This window comes from Alexandromys fortis, unplaced genomic scaffold (genome assembly GCF_014885135.2).
Source record: "Alexandromys fortis isolate MF-2015 unplaced genomic scaffold, M_Fortis_MF-2015_v1.1 scaffold_237, whole genome shotgun sequence".
NCBI classification, from domain to species: domain Eukaryota; kingdom Metazoa; phylum Chordata; class Mammalia; order Rodentia; family Cricetidae; genus Alexandromys; species Alexandromys fortis.
This window is the reverse complement of record NW_026068137.1, coordinates 1,642,909-1,663,327: the sequence shown is the minus strand read 5'-3', so window position 1 is coordinate 1,663,327 and position 20,419 is coordinate 1,642,909. Positions and strand designations below refer to the sequence as shown.

Below are 20,419 nucleotides of genomic sequence, written 5' to 3'. Positions count from 1 at the left end.
TAACCCAGAGACAGAAATTGGGGTTCATCCTGAAGGTCAGAAAAGCAAAACAGCCAGCCACTGGCTCTTAAATCTACTTCAGTCTGAGATGGCTATCCTGCCTCCTAGAATCTCAGAATGAGACTGACTCAGAGCTGTCTCCTCCCATTTTATGTTCCTCTCTAGGGCTGGGATTAAAGGCATGCACTATCACCCAGTTTCTATGACAACCTAGTGTGGCTACTGGGATTAAAGATGTGTGTCACCACTGCCTGGTCTGTAAGGCTGGCCAGTGGGGCTGTTTTACTCTCTGAACTTCATGTGGGCTTTAGTTATTAAAATACAAATGAAATGTTACTACAAACTTCCCCTAGGTTTTAAATTGGGAAGAGCTTGAAAATCTCCCTACAGTAGAAAATACTGGTGGGTAGGAAACACAAAGTCTCTTCACACACCTCCAGACAGAACTGTTACAATGTTTACTATCTCTCAGGATGTTTTCACTGCTTCTAAGATGGTCTCTCGGGTGAGTTCCTTACACTGGAAAAACCAGCCACTTAACAAGGCCACTGAGCCACTACTTAGGAAATACCTTCTTAGCCATGAAGTGGCAGGTCTTATGATCACACAGGCAGTGGAGACCAACACAGTCACTCTGTTCAAACCCTAGTCTCCAATCAGTGCTGGCACTGCTATTGACAAGCAGGACTCAGTAAAACAAGCTCAGTCCCATTCTGTAGCCAGTGCCTATCTCAGAGCCCCATTTCCTGTGTGGACCCGAGCACTCTACAGACACTTTCCCTGCCCTGCCACTCGGTTGGCTCTGTTCCTCCCTTAATACGGGCCATAAATTAAATTCTGTCCTTACATGTGGTATGGAAGATCCTGACTTCTCTACTCTGAGAACTACATACACATTCCCTTTCATAGCACCAGGGGACATTAGAAAATTTCTAAACCCTGAAAATTGTTTATGCATCCAAGTGTGGCAATCTGCCATTCACACATTTGAAACTTGTCCAGTTCCTATGTGCCCACCTGCTCCTTGGCACTGCCATCCAGTCTAGAGAAGACACATCTGTGGGTGACTAGTGTGCCAGCCTCACTGTACCAGGCTTGTGGACTAGCCTCATTCTGTGCACAGGTAGCCTGCTGGTCTCACTTCCATACTTGGCTAACGTGCTGGCCCCCACTCAGCACTGCTAAGCAGAGGGAAACCACAGAACACATCTGCTGACTCTGCACATGTGGGCCTTTGTTCTTGACCTAGCTTCAGGCTCTCACTGGGAGAGAACACACAGAGCATGGTCTGCTTTTCATTAACAGAGGGTAATTTGTTCACTGGATCACAGAATCTATGATTTAATGGAAAGGGTATCTTTTCTTAACTTCTGCCCCTTAATTTTACCTTCATGGTGGTAGAAAGGCAATGGCATTGCTCTGAGAAGCGTGGTTTTGCATTACTATCTGCTTGTTCTTAGCATGTGTATTTAAGAAGTTATATGAAAGACTGAGAGGTAGCTCCATGTTAAAAGTGCTTGCTTTGCAGGCATTAAGATCTTAGCCCTATCCCTAGAACCCACTCTAAATAAAATAAAAAATTAAAGCTAGACAGATGACGCATGCTTATATTCCCATCACTGGGAGGTAGAGGCTGTTGTACCCCTAGGGCTTTTATCCAGCCTAGTCTACTCGGTATGTTCAGAGACAGTCAGAGACTTTGTCTCTAAATAGATGATTGGCAGATAGGTAGGTAGATGATAGATAGATAGATAGATAGATAGATAGATAGATAGATAGATAGATAGATAAGCAGTGCCTGAGGAATGTGTCTGATGATGTCCGCTGCCTCCACATCTGCATACCCCAATCTATGCACACACAGGTACACACACACACACACACACACAAGTTACTTGGAGAGAAACAACAATTATAAAACCCCCTAATAATGCAAACTGGCCTTAAGGTGCCAAATGAATTAGTTTCTGTCATTTAAACAGACTTGGCAGAGGAACGTATGGCTAATATGAGATCCCTGCCAGGGCATGCAGATGTGCCTCCTACTTTGTACCCCAAAATGGAAAAGCAATAGGTCTAAAGTAGAGAAGACCTCCGGAAGGTGCCATGACTAAAGAACTGTGGGTCTGTCCCTCCCCCAACCAGCACAGGTACCAGCTGTCACCTTTCCTGGGCTCTAGGATCCCCCAGTTGGGGCAGAATTGTGAGGAAATGGCTGGGATCCCTGTTCAAGGTTGGCTCAGAATAGGACATGCTCTTAGTCATGGCACGTATCTTTCCATGTTTGTATCTTGTCCTGTGTAGATTGTTGTTACAGCAAGCCCTGCAGTAACTAGCTATGGCTAAGTTCAAAGAAACATTAAGGAGAGAGAAAGGCCGTCTGGAGGGTCGCAAGCCTAGTGACAGAGGATGCTAGGTTCTTCAGAGACTGAGGATTCCTAAGTGGTCACAAAAAAAGAGCTGTCCTTTGCACATGTCCGTGTGCTGGGAAACAAGGAGGCAGAGGTGAATCTGTAGGTGGTAATGGCCATGAACGAGCAAGGGTGCTCCCACGTCAGCTTAGTCTCTCTTAGTAGCAAGGGTGCACAGTACAGAGTTTGTCTTTTGGATAAATAAAGTCAACTACCCAGGGGGTTGATTTCCTTCAAGTAAATTACCCCATTTGCATTTGTACTTGTAGGTGCCCCACCCCTGGCTGTGACGGTTCTGGACACATCACTGGCAATTATGCTTCTCATCGAAGGTATGTAGACTCATCAGAACTACCCTCCTCCCCAGAGCAGCAGCTCCATCGTGACAGGGATGTTGCACTCCTGGCTGAGGTGCAGGCTGGATATGGTACTACTCAGCAAAGGAAATCTAGACTTGGAGTCATAGGACTATCATCTTGGGGGCTGCTAGGATGCTCATTCTTCCTGGGTCTGTATATCACCCTAGAGGCCACTAAAACATTTCCAGTCCGCCATTCTCAACAAAGGAAAAAAACTCATCTCCAAATATGTTATAAGATTGTTATATGTAGGCAAATATTCTCAGATACACAAACCCTGTTGGTCCCTTTAACGTTAGGATTTGAAGCATAAAGCTGAACAGTTGCTGTAAGCAGGGTTGATAGCCACAGAGAGGTTTAAGTTTCCATTCCCCGCAATGAGAACAGAGAAGCTACAGTATGACACGAAACCTCCAGCGTGTGAGCTGACAAAAGGCGTCCATATTCGTCATCCCATCAGCATAGTGACTGTACACTCTATGACAGATCCTCTGAGGGAAGAGAGTTAAAGGAAAATCTTGGCATATGCCATCATAGAATAAAAGTAAGTGGAATACTTGATAAAGGTGGTGAGGCTGACTTTCCTCAAGGGGCCTCGTGACAGGTTCGGGAATCCTGCATCAGAGCCTCAAAGCCTAGCACCTGTAAGGAAAAATGGGGATCGACAGCTCGGGGGCAGGCTATCAGTAGATTGCACACCATCCTCCGAACTAAGCATCCTGGCTGACCCCAGAGCATCACTGCTGAGAGCAGCCAGAGGATAAGATGACCAGGGAGCAGGCACCGAGGGCTTGGGATTTTTACTAAGCTATCTCAGCAGGCTTCTTGTTCACGCTTTCCTCTGCAAGGACAGAGTGGGGATCCGAGGTTTAGATTCTCAGACTTTGGTCACAGAGGCTGACCTTGGTCAGCTTCCGAAAACACAGGAGTCCCGTGGTGACATCCCTATCTATCTCTGGAAACAGAACATGCACATACTGCCAAAGTGCAGAGAAGCACTTCCACCAGACTTTTCAACTGCAACAATGCTGGCATTTGTGGGTCGATAGTCCGGTGCTATGGGGTTTCCCTCAGACCGATGCAGAATGGTGCCATGGCCTCCATCCTCAGGTGCCAATCATGATGTCTCCGGACTTAGGCCTACCAAGGCAACAGAGATCTGTTCCCCTGACATCACAAGATGTGACTGACATCACAAGATGTGTAAGACAGAGTAAGGTACTTCTGAAAGGGTCTCCAGAGTAGATGGTTGGTTTATAGTAAAGAGAATTCAAAAACACTCATTAACTATATAGTCAGGTATATTCTTTTCTAGTCTTTATAGTAATTTATCTTAGAAAATAAATGCCTCTAGAACATTCGTCATTTTGTAAATCTGTGCAACTGAAAATGGAAGGTTCCTGGTTACCCCACATCCAGTATTTTATTTTCTGCTTTAAAAAAAGTTGCCATTGTTTACCTCCCTTCAAACATAATGCAGTATAAATATGTTTACTCATTTGGCATTTGATTTAGAATTTTAGATATTAGTAAGTTACAAATGTGTCATTAAGATATAATTTAGAAAAAGGCATGATGGTTCACATCTGTAATCCCAGCACTTGAAAGCTGAGGCAGGAGGATCACCAAAAGTTCAAGGCCAGGCTAGACTGCACAGATTTTGTCTCAAAATAATGTGGGAGTAGTGTATGACCATGTATGTATTATAATATATATATATGTCTGTGGTATATGTATATGTCTATTGTGTATATGTATTTGCGTGCATATGTATGTATATTGTGTATTTTTGTGTACATGTATGGTTTGTGTGTACACTTGTGTTTGTATATGGGTATATGACATGTATGTATGTGTATGTGTTCAGGTCATGTATGTATGTTTTGTGTCTTTGTATTTATATATGGCAGTGTCCATGTTTCTGGGTGTGCATGACTGTGTGTGTTGTATGTGTGTATGTATTTGTATATCAGGCTTATATTTAAGATATGATCTGTGCTGAAGTAAACTCTGCTTTATCAACAGAGTTGCAAAGCAAATTTGATTTTGAGGAGACAACTTTGGGCAATTACTACTTTGTGGCATTTTTAGCGAACAGAGAGTGGAGTGTACTGGAGTGTCATATAGTAAGCTCCTTTACACAGAGGTTGAAATAGAGTCAAGAATATTAAGCCAGAATATTACATTTGATTCACAGTTCTTATGTAAATTTTTCACTAGGGAAAGACTGATGTCACAGCTAAATAAGCAAAGGTCTGGGTAAGTTGAGCAAAGACAAAGCCGGGAGTTAGATGTGTGCTTTCTTCAGGCTCGTTGGTTCTTGGCCACAGGATACTTAGAAATCTTCCTTCTCTTTTATGTTTCTGAATCCCTTCCCAGAAACATAGGCCATAAGATACTTGCAGTACAGAAACCCTAAAGGAAAGTTTACCTAGACAGGGAAGCACTGCCGTCCAGCCCCAGATATGTGACAGTTCAGTTAGTACTGAGCACCTCCATGCCACAGTAGGAAGGGATGCGACTTTCAGCTCAGTTGTTAGTACAGAGCATCTCCATGCCTCACTAGGAAGTGATGCGACATTCAGCTCAGTTGTTAGTACCGAGCATCTCCATGCCTCAGTAGGAAATGATGCGACATTCAGCTCAGTTGTTAGTACAGAGCACCTCCATGCCACAGTAGGATGTGAGGTCTCAGAGCAAGGATTCCAAGCAGGCCAATGGTCAGAGTACTGTCGATAGTTTCTGGTACACATGGGTTTGTCCTTCCTGGTATACACATTGCCTCTGTTCTATAACTCAAAACCCTGCAGGAATATACAGCCATCTTTGTAATAGAAATGAACTGAAGTCTTGTCTTAGTCACTGTCCTGTTGCTGTGAAGAGACAGCAGCTCTTCCAGAAGAAAGCATTTGGTTGGAGCTTGCTTATCATGCCAGGCAGCCCGGTGGCACACAGGCAGACATGGTGCTGGAGAAGTAGCTAAGAATTCTACATCTAGATCCATAGGCAGCAGGAAGAAAAACACTGGGCCTGGCTTAAGCCCTTGAAACCTCAAAGCTCACCACACAGTGACAAACTCCTTTCAACAAGGCCAGACTTCCTAACCCCTCCAAATTAGTGCCTCTCCCTGATGACTAAGCATGCAAACCTATGAGCTTATGGGGGCCACCATTCTTACTCAAATCACCACAGTGTTCCATGCCTTCCCCTTGCTATTCTCTACACACTGGAAACAGGGAACCTATTCCATTCTTTTTTGGCCTGAGGAAACTGAAGCTCTAAGAGATGAATTAGAGCTAGAACTAAAGCTGTGGTGTCTAGCTCAAGTGTCACGTCTCCATGGACCTGGGAGCCCAGAATGGTACTGGAAGACCACGGGGAGGTGCAGCCCACAGGGAAATGGTATACCCAGAGACATGCTAGACAGGATGCAATTGGAACTCTCTTGGTTCAACTTTGAATGATGTTGCAGCTTCCAGTCACAATAACATATCTGAAACCCCCTAAACTCATCTTAACAAATACCTATGGACTGTGATGTTTCCTAAAACTTTCACCTATTACTTCCTCCTCCCACTGCCCTCTGATGGGCCTGGAAAGCTTTCATAGTCTACAGTCATCAGCTGACTTTGTCTTAGAGTTCTTTATTATTTCCTTGGCTTCTCAAAGATCTTCTGTGTGCTCTTCTGCTAGAATATTCATTGGAGCCTTCTTCATCTACAGTTTTTTTTTTTAACACAATGGTGCAGTGGCTTCTGAATGCTCCAACCCCACAGAGGTTCCCTTTGTTTTCTGATTGAACCCTTCCATTTGCCTTTCAATAGGATCGTACAATAGCCAAGACATTCCCAAGACCCCTTGGCTCCTACTCTGTGTCTTACATTCTGTGCCTCCCATTTAAGTACTCCAGCATCTAAAGGAACAACTAATAACCTCCCAAAGCACAGGACATTGTTTACTGATCACTTCTTATGTATCAAGTATTGCACTGAGCTTCCTACAAATATGGCCTCAATTTCCTGTGAGATTATTTTTTTTTTATCAAAGCTGAAATGAGGACTTGAGGCTGGAATGCAAACTTGCCATGCTGTCAACTTGGTTTTCTCCCAAGCCCTTTCCTGTTGTCCTGCTATGAGGTGAAAGACACAAGGCTCCAGCCTAAAGATTGGTGGCACCGTCTACCTTGTTCTATTGTGCTCCGAGAAGTCCAGATGGTGATCCAGAGGCCTAACCTGCAGTTAGGAGAAGCATCCCAAAGAACCGGATAAAGAGCAGGCTTGTTGGTATCCAGAAGCACAAAGAGAAAGGCATCTTTGAGGGTCATAGAATCCGAAGGTTGTAACCTTCACTAGGGAGCTATGGAAACTGCATCGTGGAACTTCTGAGAGAAGTTGTTCACTTGGTACGGGGAAACCTCTCTTCTCATGTGAGCTGGCTAAGACCCACCCCAGCCTGTCTAACCCTAAGAAGTCAAGTGTTACAACAGTGTTTAGAGTTCTCAACAAAAGTCTACAACAATTCAGTAAAAGAGCAAACTTGACTGTTTTCAGTTCTAGGACCATGCAGTGCTCACTCCACAAAGCAGAACTACTGTCATAAGTAGAACAAAAGAGGCTGTTGGTATGCAGAGGAAATCAGAAACTGCAGCTCAAAACTGCCTTCCTAGTAAGTCAGGAGACAGAACAGTAGACGAACCACTGCACTAACTTCAGTCCAGAGGCTTCTGGTTTTTTCTTTAGAGATAGATTTGGGCAGAGAAGATTGTTGCTATGCCAGGTAAAGTTGCCCTGCATAAGAAATTGGCTGTCATCTGTCTAACCCTGGTTTAAAGTCAGGCAAACAGCTGAAGTTTGGCTCAGAGATAGGAACATTAGTGTGGCATGTTAGGGTCTACCACCAGAACTTCCTGTGATTGTCACATGTTTTTAAATACCTACTGTTCCAAGCAAAAATGAAAATAGCTAATGAGCCCCTGAGTCACTGGCAGTGAACTGTGGGGAACAAAGTTTCTGCATAGAATTTATAGAATGATTTCACATTTCAGTCCAAGGTTCACAGAAACCTAGGATCCCGCAGATATTTACTGAGTACATACTACATTCTAGAGGTCAAGCAACAATGATAACTAAGAAGGCTCTGCCCTCAAGGTACAACTAATCTATGGAGTAGAGAAAACAAAGGCCTGGGGGAGCCTTGAGCAGGTCCAGCAGGGCAGGGATTTGGATATGAGGTCTGGTTTTCAGGATGAGAGAAACTAGGAGCAGTGGTGCACTGGCCATCTCCCCAACGGGAGCCTTTGAACATGCATGCACACTTTATTTGGTACAGAGGAAACCCAAAAGTAGAGGAAGAAAAGCTGCCAGATAGGTTGGGGGCTCGTTCTGTTTAAACATATCATCTCTGAGGGTCTAAAAAAGCAGGTGAGAAGAAGGAAGACCTTCTTTGACCAGGCAGAAGAAGTCTGAGGTAGTCAGTGGAAATTAAAAAGAAAACAGTACTTACGAGGGAAAAGATGGGTCGAAAGGTAGAAATGAGGAGTGGTCCATAGAACCTTAGAGTTCTTACAAAGGTTAAACACCTGCAATTCTGTCTGTCATTCATCCAGAAAGAAAAGGTAGCTGTTTTCTTGTAGATGTCAGTTTGTGTCTTAAGGAAAGACTACAAATACTGTGGGGTCTCTATACCTTCCCTGGCCTCCTATTCTCCTGTCCTTATGGGGCATCTTGAAGAACCTGGTCACATGATCAGAGACATGGCCAAGTACTAGTAACAGGACAGACACTTCAGAAGCCTGCCTGGTGCCATTCCTAGACTAGTCTATAGTAAAGTACCATGGAAATCTCTGGAGTCAAAAAATAATGATGGATCTCATGTCCTTGCTTATGGCAAAAATGGAGTATTGAGTCTGGGATTGTAGCTCAGTTGGTAGCGTGCTTGTTTAGCTTACATAGATAAGTTCTCAGCAACATATGAAACCATGGTGCATGCGACCTGAAATCTCAGGATCATAGTACTGACAAGGTGGAGGGAAGAGAATCATAAACTTGAGGTCATCAAAGGCTATATAGTGAATTGAGGCCAGCCTGATTGTGTGTGTTGTGTGTATATCAAACAATACAAAAAGAGTAGAGTACTGTGTCTTTTGAAAGTCCTTGGCAGTGGCCTTCGGGGCTCTGGGGCTCAGCTGAGGATAGAAATCCATGTGCTTCCTTAGTCAGGAAGAGTAACATGAGTACCAGACTTCCCAGTGCTGGAGTGCTGCCTGTGAGAATGAGACCCCATACCCCAGGGCTTCTAAGTACTGACCATAATGGGAAGGGAAACTGAACTTCACAGTGTCGGGAGAGAAGCCTGCTTCCTGAGCCCGTCCTTCCCATCATGTTCAGACTGATGCACACAGCAAATCCCTAAGCATCTCTTGCTCTGTGCAAGGCCTTGAGCAGGAGTTAAAGGTGCAGATGAATACAAGGTAGCTCACCTATCCTTAGGCTCAGCCTCGTAGAGGACCCTTTGGAGGAGAGAGAGGTGAGCAAGGGCTTTTTAGTAGATATGACCTCCATGTGGAGGCCAAGCTCATGGAGAGTGGCAGACATGGTTACACGAGGTGAATGTTCAGGGGCCAAAGCCATCAGGGGACACTGAGCTAGAGGTGGCAGATGAATGCGTTGGGACAGCAAGGAAATGGACAGCCTCACAAGCTATGCACAGACCAAAGCCCATGTCCAGCATGTCCCAGCAAGAAATGTCTATATACAGGGAGAGATGCTCAGAGGAGGCCTCTGGCATGAAGACTCCTTGAGAAAATCTCCAGTGCCTCTATATCCAGAACCTAGAAAGTGAGCAAACACATTCAGACGTTAGCATCACTTCTGTAGGTACACTTGGGTGGGATGGAATAGCTCCTCCCACAAATCTGGGCTGCAGGGTTCTTCACTTCATCAATACGGGTCTGTCTGCTCTTCATGTTACCTCACCATCCCTCCCTCCCTCCCTGTCTCTCTCCCTTTCTCCTTCCATATCCATCCACAGAACCTTCTTCAGTCTCTTATCTAATTAGTTCTCGCTGTCCCCACTTCTCAAACTGGCCATTCACCATATCTGCAGTACCTAGTCCACTCAAGGCTCTTCAATTTCTTGAATGGGAACTGACAGAGTATAAAGGCATCGAGAAGGCATAGGGGTTATGTCTAAAATGCACTCCCTCCGGCCTCCAGATTTTTAATTCATTCCCCAAATCCCAGGCTGGATGGAGAGAATCAGGTCACCATTGATTGAGGAAGTTTTCTTCCCAAGTCTCAGTATTTCATGTTTCTGAAACCTATCTCTCCTTCAGCCTCTCTGGGTGCCCACGAGCAAAGAAGAGTGGCATTCGGATAGCACAGAGCAAAGAGGACAAGGAGGACCAGGAGCCAATCAGGTATGGGGACCATGAGATGGGGCCAGTGGGTTCTAGGAGGCGTCTGTGGAGGTTTCACTAAGCAGCTAGGGCAAAGTACAACTGCTAACTGTCAACGAAGCTTCAGGTGTCCAGCCACAGTCTGTGTCACCAAGAGATGCTCCCTTCCCCAGAATATACTGGGGGCTGCAGGCTTCTGAAAGACTGTGAAGGCTTAACATGCTACTGAAAGCAAATGTCCTTCCATCATGCTGACGGGATAACACCAGCCTTTCCTGGGTGGGCTGGGGAGGCCAGCGGCTCTGAACCTTCCTCTGTGGGCCGAAGGGCTGCTGGATCTGCTTGTATTTTATTTTTTATTTCTCCCTGCTTTCCCTCCCTCCAAGGGCCCCAAACCTCACAAGATAAACTTGGTGGGTCTGCATTAAATTTCAGTATCAGTACTGAAATAAGAGATAAGTTTTAACTCAAACAAAAATTGATGAAGACATAGATTATTAAGATAAACTAAAATGTATCAAAATAAACAAAAATACAGATTCTGTGGTATGTAAATTTTGCTATTCAAAAAGCAATATAGGGTTAGAGATATAGCTTAGTTGATAGAGCCCTTGCCTAGCATGTACGAGGTTCAAAACTCAGCACTGCATACGTGAGCATGGGTGGCACAGACCTATAAGATGAAGACAGGAGAACCTGCAAGGTCATCCGCAGCTACATAGCTAGTGCATCAGGCCAGCCTGAACTATGTGAGATCTTGTTGAGAGGGAGGAAGGAGAGAAAGGAAAGGGAGAGGGAGAGAAAAGGAAGGAGAGGGAGAGGAACTGGAAGGAAGAAGGGAGGGAAGGGGAGAAATGGAAAATGAAAAGCAAATGCACAGCCACGTGGTCCTGAGCAGCAGAGGTTGTGAAGTCAGCCTCGGCTTTCTCTGAGGCACACTGGGACACTTTCTTGGCTGAGTCTGGGTTCCTCCCATAATGTGGCAAGCAATCAGCAGTCCAATCCCAGGTGGGGCCCTCCAGCTCCCTGCACCTTCTACTCGGGAGCCTCAGATGGCTCCTGAGCTATGCCATATCTCATATAGCTCTGTGTCCCCCAAGAGCATAAAGCACACACACAGCGTGTCCTAAGCCTTGAGAGTGAAGGTTGATGGAATTGCCATTGCATTAGCTTATGTTAATTCAGCTCCCACACTGACCCATTGGCTTTGTATTTTACCACCAGAATTCTGTCCAAAAGTGGCAATGTCTGCAGATACCTGCATCTCACCAGTGCTCCTTGTGTGAGTCACCATACCTCCCAAATCACAGGACATAGTCCCTTGAGCTGTTTGTCTGTCCCTGGTGTCCATTTCTAAAAAGGGGAAATACCACATGTCCCCACTAGGTGGTATCTTTCTAGGTCATCCTCTTTGTCCTGATCCTTCTGCCTCTGCTTCCCAAGTCCTAAGATTACAGGCATGTGCCACCACATCTGGCTTTTCCTGTTCCCTTTCTCTTGTTCAGTAGAGCATGGGTGTGTGTCAGTTAGTAAGTAAGTTAGTTAGTTACCGTCACGTGGAGTGACTGTGTTACATAGTCCACCATGCCCATGATGATAAAGACAATGAAGTTTGCCTCCTGTCTGTTGTCCAGGTGCCCGGTCCCTGGCTGTGATGGTCAGGGTCACATCACTGGGAAGTATGCATCCCACCGCAGCGCCTCCGGGTGCCCCTTAGCGGCCAAGAGGCAGAAAGACGGGTACCTCAACGGCTCCCAATTCTCCTGGAAGTCAGTCAAGACTGAGGGCATGTCGTGCCCTACTCCTGGGTGTGATGGGTCAGGGCACGTCAGTGGCAGCTTCCTCACGCACCGCAGGTGAGTCCCTCCTCACTTGGTGGGTCCACTTTCAGCAGCAGTGGTGGATGCTGAAGGGGGCAGGCTTTGCCTTCTTCCTCAGCATTGATGTTGAGAAAACCAAGACCAAAAACATCCGTCAAAATAACAAAACATGGAGATCTGGGGAAAAAAATGTGTAAAGCTTCAAATCTATCTCAGAAGCACAAACCACTTCAACTCTGTCTACCTTCCAGGACCATGGCTTTTGGGCATTGTTTTTAAATCAGGACTCATGGTAAGAAGCAGACTTTGATCTTAAATGAACCCATAAAAGCACACACATAGATATCTATAGACTGCAAGATTTCCTGCTTGGAATTCCAAGCAGCCTATCTTGGGAAAAGAGGGTGGTGCTTGTCACAGTGGCCTCATAGCAGGTCCCTGTCCAATACATGGGAAACCTCCCAGGAAACTCAGCCAGTCTCATTCATTTCTATTAGCTTAATTTGCATGGAAAGATGATGAATATCTTGAAAGAGACCTGCTTTGGGGTGTGTCTTGGGCTCCTCGAGAAAGCAGTGGGTCTCAATGGCAGCCCGTCTCACAGGCTACATTGCACAGTATCAATGCCTGCTAGCTGGGGAGGAGTCTCGGGGGTTCCCCAGCTGATGCTCCGTGATGCCTCTTGCATACAAGTATGTTCACATGCACACACACACCTGGGTCTATATAAAACCACCTCAAATAATAAGCAGGCCAAAGAAGTAATTTTAGCTTAAGCATTTGTGATACAGAGCTGGAACGCTTTGAAGTATTTTTAGTTATTGAGGAAACTCCTGGGCTAGAGCAATGACTCAGTGGATAAGAGCACTTGCTGTGTGGACATGACTGCAGACCTGACTTCAGATCACAACATCCATATAGCAAGCGAGGCCTGCTCCTGTGTCTGTGCTAACCGTGGCACTGAGGAAATCACTGGGTCCTATTGGTTGCCTAACCAACCCCTACCCCCACCTGAGCTCCAGGTCCAGGGAGAGATCCTTCCTCAAAGTAACAAGATGGAGAGTGAGAGAGGAGGACACCCAATGTCCTCTGGCTCCCATGTGCTCACAGGCATGCACACCCTTCATGTTAATTTACATATTAATGCACCATGCACACGCATACACAAAAAAAGAAGGAAGAAAAATCCTTCTCAGGTAGAAATGTCTCTAATGACTTAGATATTTTGTAAATGAAAAATGAGGGTCTTTCCCATGATACATCCTCCCAACTACCTTCCAAAGCTAGTGGTTCCTGTTTTCTCTCAGAAATTTCTCTTTATACAATAATATGTATATACAAAGTACACCTACCAGCAGGCCTGGGCAGTTAGTCCTCCTGCTCATACAAACAGGGCCCTCCTCCTCATACACAAGAGGACCCATCTGTTCAAAACATGTCTAGAACCAACAGGTAACGGCAGTATCTCTGATGGTACCCAGATGCCTCCTCCAAGCCTCTCCCACCAGGCACCACTCCCTGCCACACTTAGGTTCAAATATTGCAAAGAAAGCTGGAGATACTTCAGTCTTCAAACACCTGTGTGTATGTCTAGTATTGTGTCAGCAACACTGCAGGGTCCAGCCTGCAGCAGAGGTATGTTTATAAGATTTGAATGGATAATGCCTTAATGCCCTCCACAGACTCTTCCTATAACTTCAGCTAACAGTAACATTTAAAAATGGTACAGAGCCCTGATGTGAGTCAGGGCTCATGTTTCTAGCATGACAAAAATAAAGTTTCATACCCTGACTGAAGTTAAGCACCCATGGTTATAGACTGTCCAAGTTGCAGACATGCCTAAGAAGAGGTGGGGCATTCTGTGAAGCCCCTCCCCCAGAGGAGCTTCTTGACTTCTTAGTAAGGAGTCTGAGGTGTGGCTAAGTGGAGTTTATTCCATCCTCTAAGTCTGCAGTTCATTTGGCACAATAGACTCTAGGAAGAACCTGCTGTTCACAAACTGCTCTCAAGGATCCCGAGGAAAGGAGGAGGAGCACTGGAGCTCAAAAACCATGGTGATGAGGAGCAGCCAGCAATACAACCTGTCCTTCTTCCCAAATATAAAAAGTGTCTTTGCTGTGAGGCAAACTCCAGCTCACCCGCCACCCTTCTGAATCTTCCCTCAAAGGTGCATCTCTCTGAGAACTCCATCTTCTCATCCCTTCCTCATGGTGCTTTCTTCATCTTGTTATTGGTGGAGATGGTGCTTTGGCATGGAGTAGTAGTGCATCGTGATCATGTGTGTACACAATGCATGGTGCACATCACATGCTCTGCAGTGTGTCTACTTTCTGTAGCTGATTCACGGTGCACATCACATTCTCTGCAGTGTGTCTACTGTCTGTACCCCATGCACGGTGTACATCACATGCTCTGCAGTGTGTCTACTGTCTGTACCCCATGCACGGTGTACATCACATGCTCTGCAGTGTGTCTACTGTCTGTACTCCATGCACGGTGCACATCACATGCTCTGCAGTGTGTTCACTTTCTGTACACCACCCATGGTGCATACTACAGGCTCTACCATGTCTTTACTTTCACTGATGCTCTTTTCCACTGGGACTTGTCCCCATGGGTCCATCTGTGGTCAAACCATCTGAGTGTTACAGCTAAATGTCACTGTCAAGGCCAAGGGATTCATCTGTGTCCTGAGAACCAATGTAGGCTGCTAGTTGTTGACATTTCTGAATAGGTATTAAATTGTGATGGTCAAAGCCACTGACATGAGCCACTCAGTTCCTTTCAAAAACAAGGTAAATGCCTAGAGACAAAGTGGAAACCCCCAAGAGGAAGCTAGTAGATAGTACTATAATGGTAGTATTATCAGATATTAGTGAAGACAATCATGGTTTTATATAAGAGGAAGTGGAAGCCTAGACATGAGACAGGTAAATGATTCTCCCTCTTCCTGGCAACCTTAGAACCCAACCACATCAGAACCAGCCAAACCAGAGTGCAGTACAGTCCATACATACAGAAAGCTTCATCAAACCAGCATGCGGATACTCACTAAGGACAAGTTCCGTGCAGGGCACAGCAGTAAGACATGGACTCAACTCAGAGCCACCATGAAGGTCTCAGACTCAGGGCAGATAGAGTTGGGACACATGCAAAAAAAAAAAAAAAAGGCAGAACATAATGACGTTTGGAGTGGGAGCCTGAGTGGAAACTGGATGCTCTCTGGAAAACCAAGGCATTTTGAGAATTCCTCCAGGGAAATGTTGGCATTCAGTCATGCTCGCTCTCTCTCTTGAACACCTAATGCTAGATTAGTCATTCCCTTTACTCAGGGACATAAGTGGAGATACTTCAGCCATAGAGCCAAAGGAGTTCAGGTGTGTTCTGCAAAGCTGCATCTCAAGGTGTGTTCCTTGGGGGAAAGGAGACTATGCTAAGAGGAGGGGATGTTACACAGCAACAGGGTAACCCAGCACCAGCAGCTCCTAAGAGAAGGCTCTCATCCCTATGGGAGAGTGAGCCCAGATGGATGCAGACAATGGGGGGAGTTGTGATGAGGGCTTTAGATGAAGCCTTGCTTTTGTGGTTCTACAGAAGGCATAGAAGATTAGAAAAGGCAGTAAGAGGCAAGAGGAGGAACTGAGAGATGGGATGCTGAGCAAGGGGATATGTGGTCCCAGACACAGCAGGACTAGGAAAAACTGGAGCAATGGGCATAGAAAGAACTAAATTTTAAAGCAGGGCATATCAGTGGACACTGGCAATTGTAACAAAATGTTAGGAGCTGAAACCATTCTCTATGCCATGGAATTCTCTATTCCTGGAATTAAGATGGAGGCCTTGCCTTGGGGGCTGCTGATAAGAACCATTTCCTCCTTTGCAGTGCCTTCCCAGGGTAGAGAGAGTGTAAGCCCTTTTTATAGGAACACCAATCTGATTGGGTCAGGACCCGCGTCATTAAGGATTCTGTATCATGATACATCCCCATGGAGTAGGTTCATGGATGGGGTGGTGGGGATGTTGACTACACCAGCTGGGTGTGGTGGTAACTACAGGCCAGGAGGGAAGGGGTCAGAAGTTAAAGGGTATCCTCAGCTGCACATGAAGCTGAAAGCTAGCCTTGGATACATGAAACCCAAACAAAAACAGCAACCGAAACTATGTGATCTGGGATAGAGACATGGATTGGTGCTTAAACTGCTCTTGCAGAGAACTGGGCTCAGTTCCCAGCAACCACATCAGGTGACTGTAACACCAGACCCAGGGAATCCAGTATCCTCTTCTGGACTCTGTAGGCACCTGACCTCATGTACACACACACACACACACACACACACACACACACACACACATTTAAAATCAAACTAAACCTTATTTTTAGAATGTGAACTTGAGGCACACAAACATCAAGACTGTGACAGAAGAAATCTATGGTGGATTCATCTTAGCCATGTTGTCTTGAGATTGTCTGGCACTATAGACAAGACATGGCCACCAGACATCTGGAAATAGCGGAGGGAAGATCCCCAGTAAGATCAGCATCTGGTCACACATAGGTCTGTGGCTGATAAGGAGCAGAAGTAGCATGGGGAGAGTTCTGCTTAGGAGACCTCTGGGAAACGTCTCTCGGCTAGTGGGCCAGTGAGGTCAGTGGTGAGACACCAAGGACACAGTAGCATTGAGACCAGGCTCCACATCAGGGAAGGCCCACCAAAAAAACCCAAAACCCTTTTATCATAGAGGCCACATGATTGAGAGGGCCTCAAGATGGAGTTTTAAATGATGGTTAAACTCCAAAATTGTAAATGTTTCGACGTGGGTACCCCTCATTCTGTGAAGGGCTTAGGCAGAGGGCTGAGGGCTGAAACCGGACCGCTGTAAGTCCAGTCAGTAACAGTGCCCAGGTAGTCACAGTGGACATTTCTAAAGCCCAGACCAAAGGGAGGGGGAGAAAGGAACAGAAGGGGGGAAACACTTGCCAAAAGAGAGGGAAAAGAGCAGTTGAGGACATGATCCATGGAACACATGAACCCCAGTCTTGGTTGGGGGGAGGGGAGTGCTGTGACTGTCTATGAGAGCACCTGGGGAGGGGACATGGGCGTAGTATGGAGGAGGGGAAGCTAGGATGCCCTGAATTTACTTCATGTAGAATGAGAAGAGGGACTTGGAGGTGAATATACGGCTCCAGTAGGGTTCCTCGTGTTCTAATGGTGTGTGCTAAGCCATTGCCATCTCCCCATCTCAGTGCTGTGCAAAATGCGCATGTATCGTGTTTCTGTCCATATGAGGAACGTGCTCTAGTGTTGTTTGAGATAGGACACTGTGTTCCCTCCTATCGTGTGTATCTGAGGACCTGCGGCGTAGCCTGGTGAGTGCCACCAGGTAGGTGCAGGAGAGTGGGAGAAGACAAGTGCGGGAAAGACCTCTGCCAGGTCCCAACTGGCTTGAGCCTCCACCTTCTGGGAAAGCTTCAGTACATCTGGGCAGAAGCAGCATTAGCAAGGGACCTACACACAGCAGCTTCACAACATCTGGAACCCACTATCCATGTGTGAGTGCAGGCAGCTTCTCCATCCCAGGAGCCAACCCACTGCAGGTTACCTGTGTTCTGAATGCATGTCCACTTTTTCCTGTCACTCTTCCCAAAGCAGCCCATGGGATTGGTTTCCCCAGCAGTTGTATTGTTGTTAAGATTTGTTTTTATTTTTTATTATGTGTATGTCTATGTGTGTTGTGGGGGCAGTTCTATGCATATGTGAATGCAGGTGTCCATGGAGTCCAAAAGAGGGCATCAGATTGTCCGGAACAGCAGGTGATTGTGAGCATCTCAGTACTAGTGCTCGGGAACACACTCAGGTCATCTGCAATAGTGCGAACATGTAACTCCTCAGCCATCTTTCCAGCCCCTCATGCCCTCTCTGAAACAGTTACTTCATATGAGTGGTATAAACAATGTGGAGGAGATTTAAGGAGAAAGGCATAGCTCTGTGGTAGATGGCTTGCCCTATGCTCAAGGCCCGAGCGAGGTTCAGTTCTCAGGACCACAGAAAAGAAAAAAAAAAAGTGGAAAGGAGGATGGGATGCCCCATGCGAATACTGCACCAATCCATGAAATGAATGCATTTGTGAGTGTTGATATCTGATTGGGGCTTTGAAAACAATCTCAAATACTGAAGGATAAGTGTGTACTAAGTGAGCACCCTCATTTACTGTCCCCTCAGTTCTAATTACACAAGGAAACCAGAAAGAGTCCCTGTAAAGCGGGTAGTTTTGTAAGTAAGACATGTTTTCTTTAGAGGCATTACATAGACCTCCCTGGCCTTGAGCTGGGCCATGAAGCCCCCACAGTTTTTCTGGAGTGTTTGTTTGGCTTCCCAGAACCTTGGCAAAGTAGACTTCCAATGAGACATTTATTTCTTTCTATAAATGGCAGACCAGCAGAGGACAGGAGAGTGGATTTCAGGTGTCTTCAGCATTTTCCAAGGGCTGTTTTATCTGCAGCGTAGAGGTTTGTGGTGGTGGCAGTGGTTGATGTTGTACTGTTCGTGGTGCCAGTGGTTTTAGTTGTGTGGTATTTGTAGTGTCGTGCTTGGAATGGTGGTTGTGGTACTTATTATGGTGATAGTCCTGGCTGTGGTAACTGTTACAGTATGGCGTGTTTTCTGGCTATGGTTGTGCTAGTTGTAGAAGCTGTGATTGGGATGAGTCTTGCCTTGTTGTGGTTGTTATTACAGGGCCTGTGGTGACAGGTGTTGTGGTGATTGTGGCTGTGGGAGTGTGGTTGTGATTGAGGGAGCTGTGGTTGTGGAGGATGTGGTGTTTGTGGTTGTGAGGACTTTGTGAATGGTTGTTTGCAGTGCTGGTGGTTGTAATATTTATCGCAGTAGCAATTTGTTGGTGGTGGTATTAGTCACTATGACAGTTGCTGTTGCCACCATTGCAACAGCCTTCACCATCCCCACAACCACCTCAGCCATACAGCCTGATAGCTACCCATTCATGCGCATACCTGAGCAGTCTCTGCGGCAGAGCTATTTTCATTTAGCTCTTCTTCCCATGTCTCATTGCTCCTGGAGCAAAAGCAGCCTATATGTCTAGACAGGAAGAAGATGGGGACATGAGAAGGTTTTGCAAGAAAGCTCATGTGTCAACAGATGGGACTGGAAATCATTCCAAGGCACAAATCAAACCAGTGATCACTGGGAAGTTTAAGTCATAGAAATTTCCCTTCGTTACTAGTGTGGAACTAGCAGAAACCTTGAAGGCAGCCCTTTCCAGGACCAAGGACTCGGTCACCCCAAGCTCTGCTTTCCTCTGTCCTCACAAGCCTTTCTCTCCTTGTCCTGTTGTCTGATATGGGTAGAGTTACATTAGGGCCACACTAACTTTATCTTATCCTTAAAGACTCTTTCTAAATAATGCTGTACAGAAATAACGCTCACAGCTTGGAATGTCAGCCTTTCCTATATCTAGAATCCCCAGGCCTTCCCTGAGCCACATGCACCCCAGTAAAAGGAGGTGGAGAACCTTGGTAACAAGTGCTCTGCTCTGCAGACTGGAAACTGCCAAATCTCGACAGAAAAAAGGAGCCAGAGGTGCAGTGAGGAGGACCTACCTCCTTCTTAGCCTCAAATTCCAGCTGAGACACTGACCACTCCTGCAAACCTGAAATCCCTACCAAGTCCAGCCCTCTAGAAAAGGGGCCTGAATCTCCACTAGAGCCAGCAGCCAGGCAAGAAATGCTGATGGTCACTGGCACCTCTGAGAGGGAACCAGAGCCAAGAACCTCAGCCAGTTAAGGGGAGTGTTGCTCTTCTTAACAGAACCTGAAGCAAACCAACCCAAAAAGGAGAGGTGGAGCAGAAAGCAACAACAACAAAGCAAACAAAAGCCAGAAATACCAGGGAAACAAAAGAAATATTTTTCAAGCTTATCATTTGTCGTCAGACATAAAAGATGGAAGAGTCTTAAAGTATATTATATTTATAGCCCGGGGGGGATACATATTTTTTAAAATCCTAAGTACAAAGGAAGGATTACTGGGAATGTTCAGGTGCAAAATTGATGACGTCTCCCATGAATTGTAAAGAGATAACAGAATGCCATAAAATACATTTCAGAAGAATGCATGAATAGTTCAGGAGGACTAGTTACCAGCTACTAAAGAGTGCTGGAGAAAAACAAGCAAACATACAAAAAACAGCTGAGAAAATTACCAAAGAAATAAAGCAAGGAAAGTTCCCAGGTACAGAGTCTGAGCACTCGGGGGAAAGACCTTGTTGAGAAACCAGGAAATGAGGGAAGTTCCCCGTCAAGCTTTCCCAGAGATATGGCTCCCATAGGAGATATGGATGTGGCAAGAAAGGGGTTTCTCCACTAGGGCGAGGAAGCTTGGTACATCCATCAGGGCTCCACTGACACTTCTGGCTAAGT

General features: G+C 45.9%; 1 protein-coding gene across 7 annotated transcripts in view; it reads left to right on the top strand.

The window, feature by feature from the left end:
* The window catches only part of Myt1l (myelin transcription factor 1 like), a 138,111-nt gene that overhangs the window by 100,345 nt on the left and 17,347 nt on the right, over positions 1–20,419 (top strand). For all 7 annotated transcript variants that reach the window (XM_050126529.1, XM_050126528.1, XM_050126527.1 and 4 more), the window contains 3 exons: positions 2,681–2,743; positions 10,104–10,187; positions 11,801–12,022. In XM_050126529.1, the coding sequence (XP_049982486.1) occupies positions 2,681–2,743; positions 10,104–10,187; positions 11,801–12,022 (369 nt within the window). The remainder of the gene's footprint in view (positions 1–2,680; positions 2,744–10,103; positions 10,188–11,800; positions 12,023–20,419) is intronic.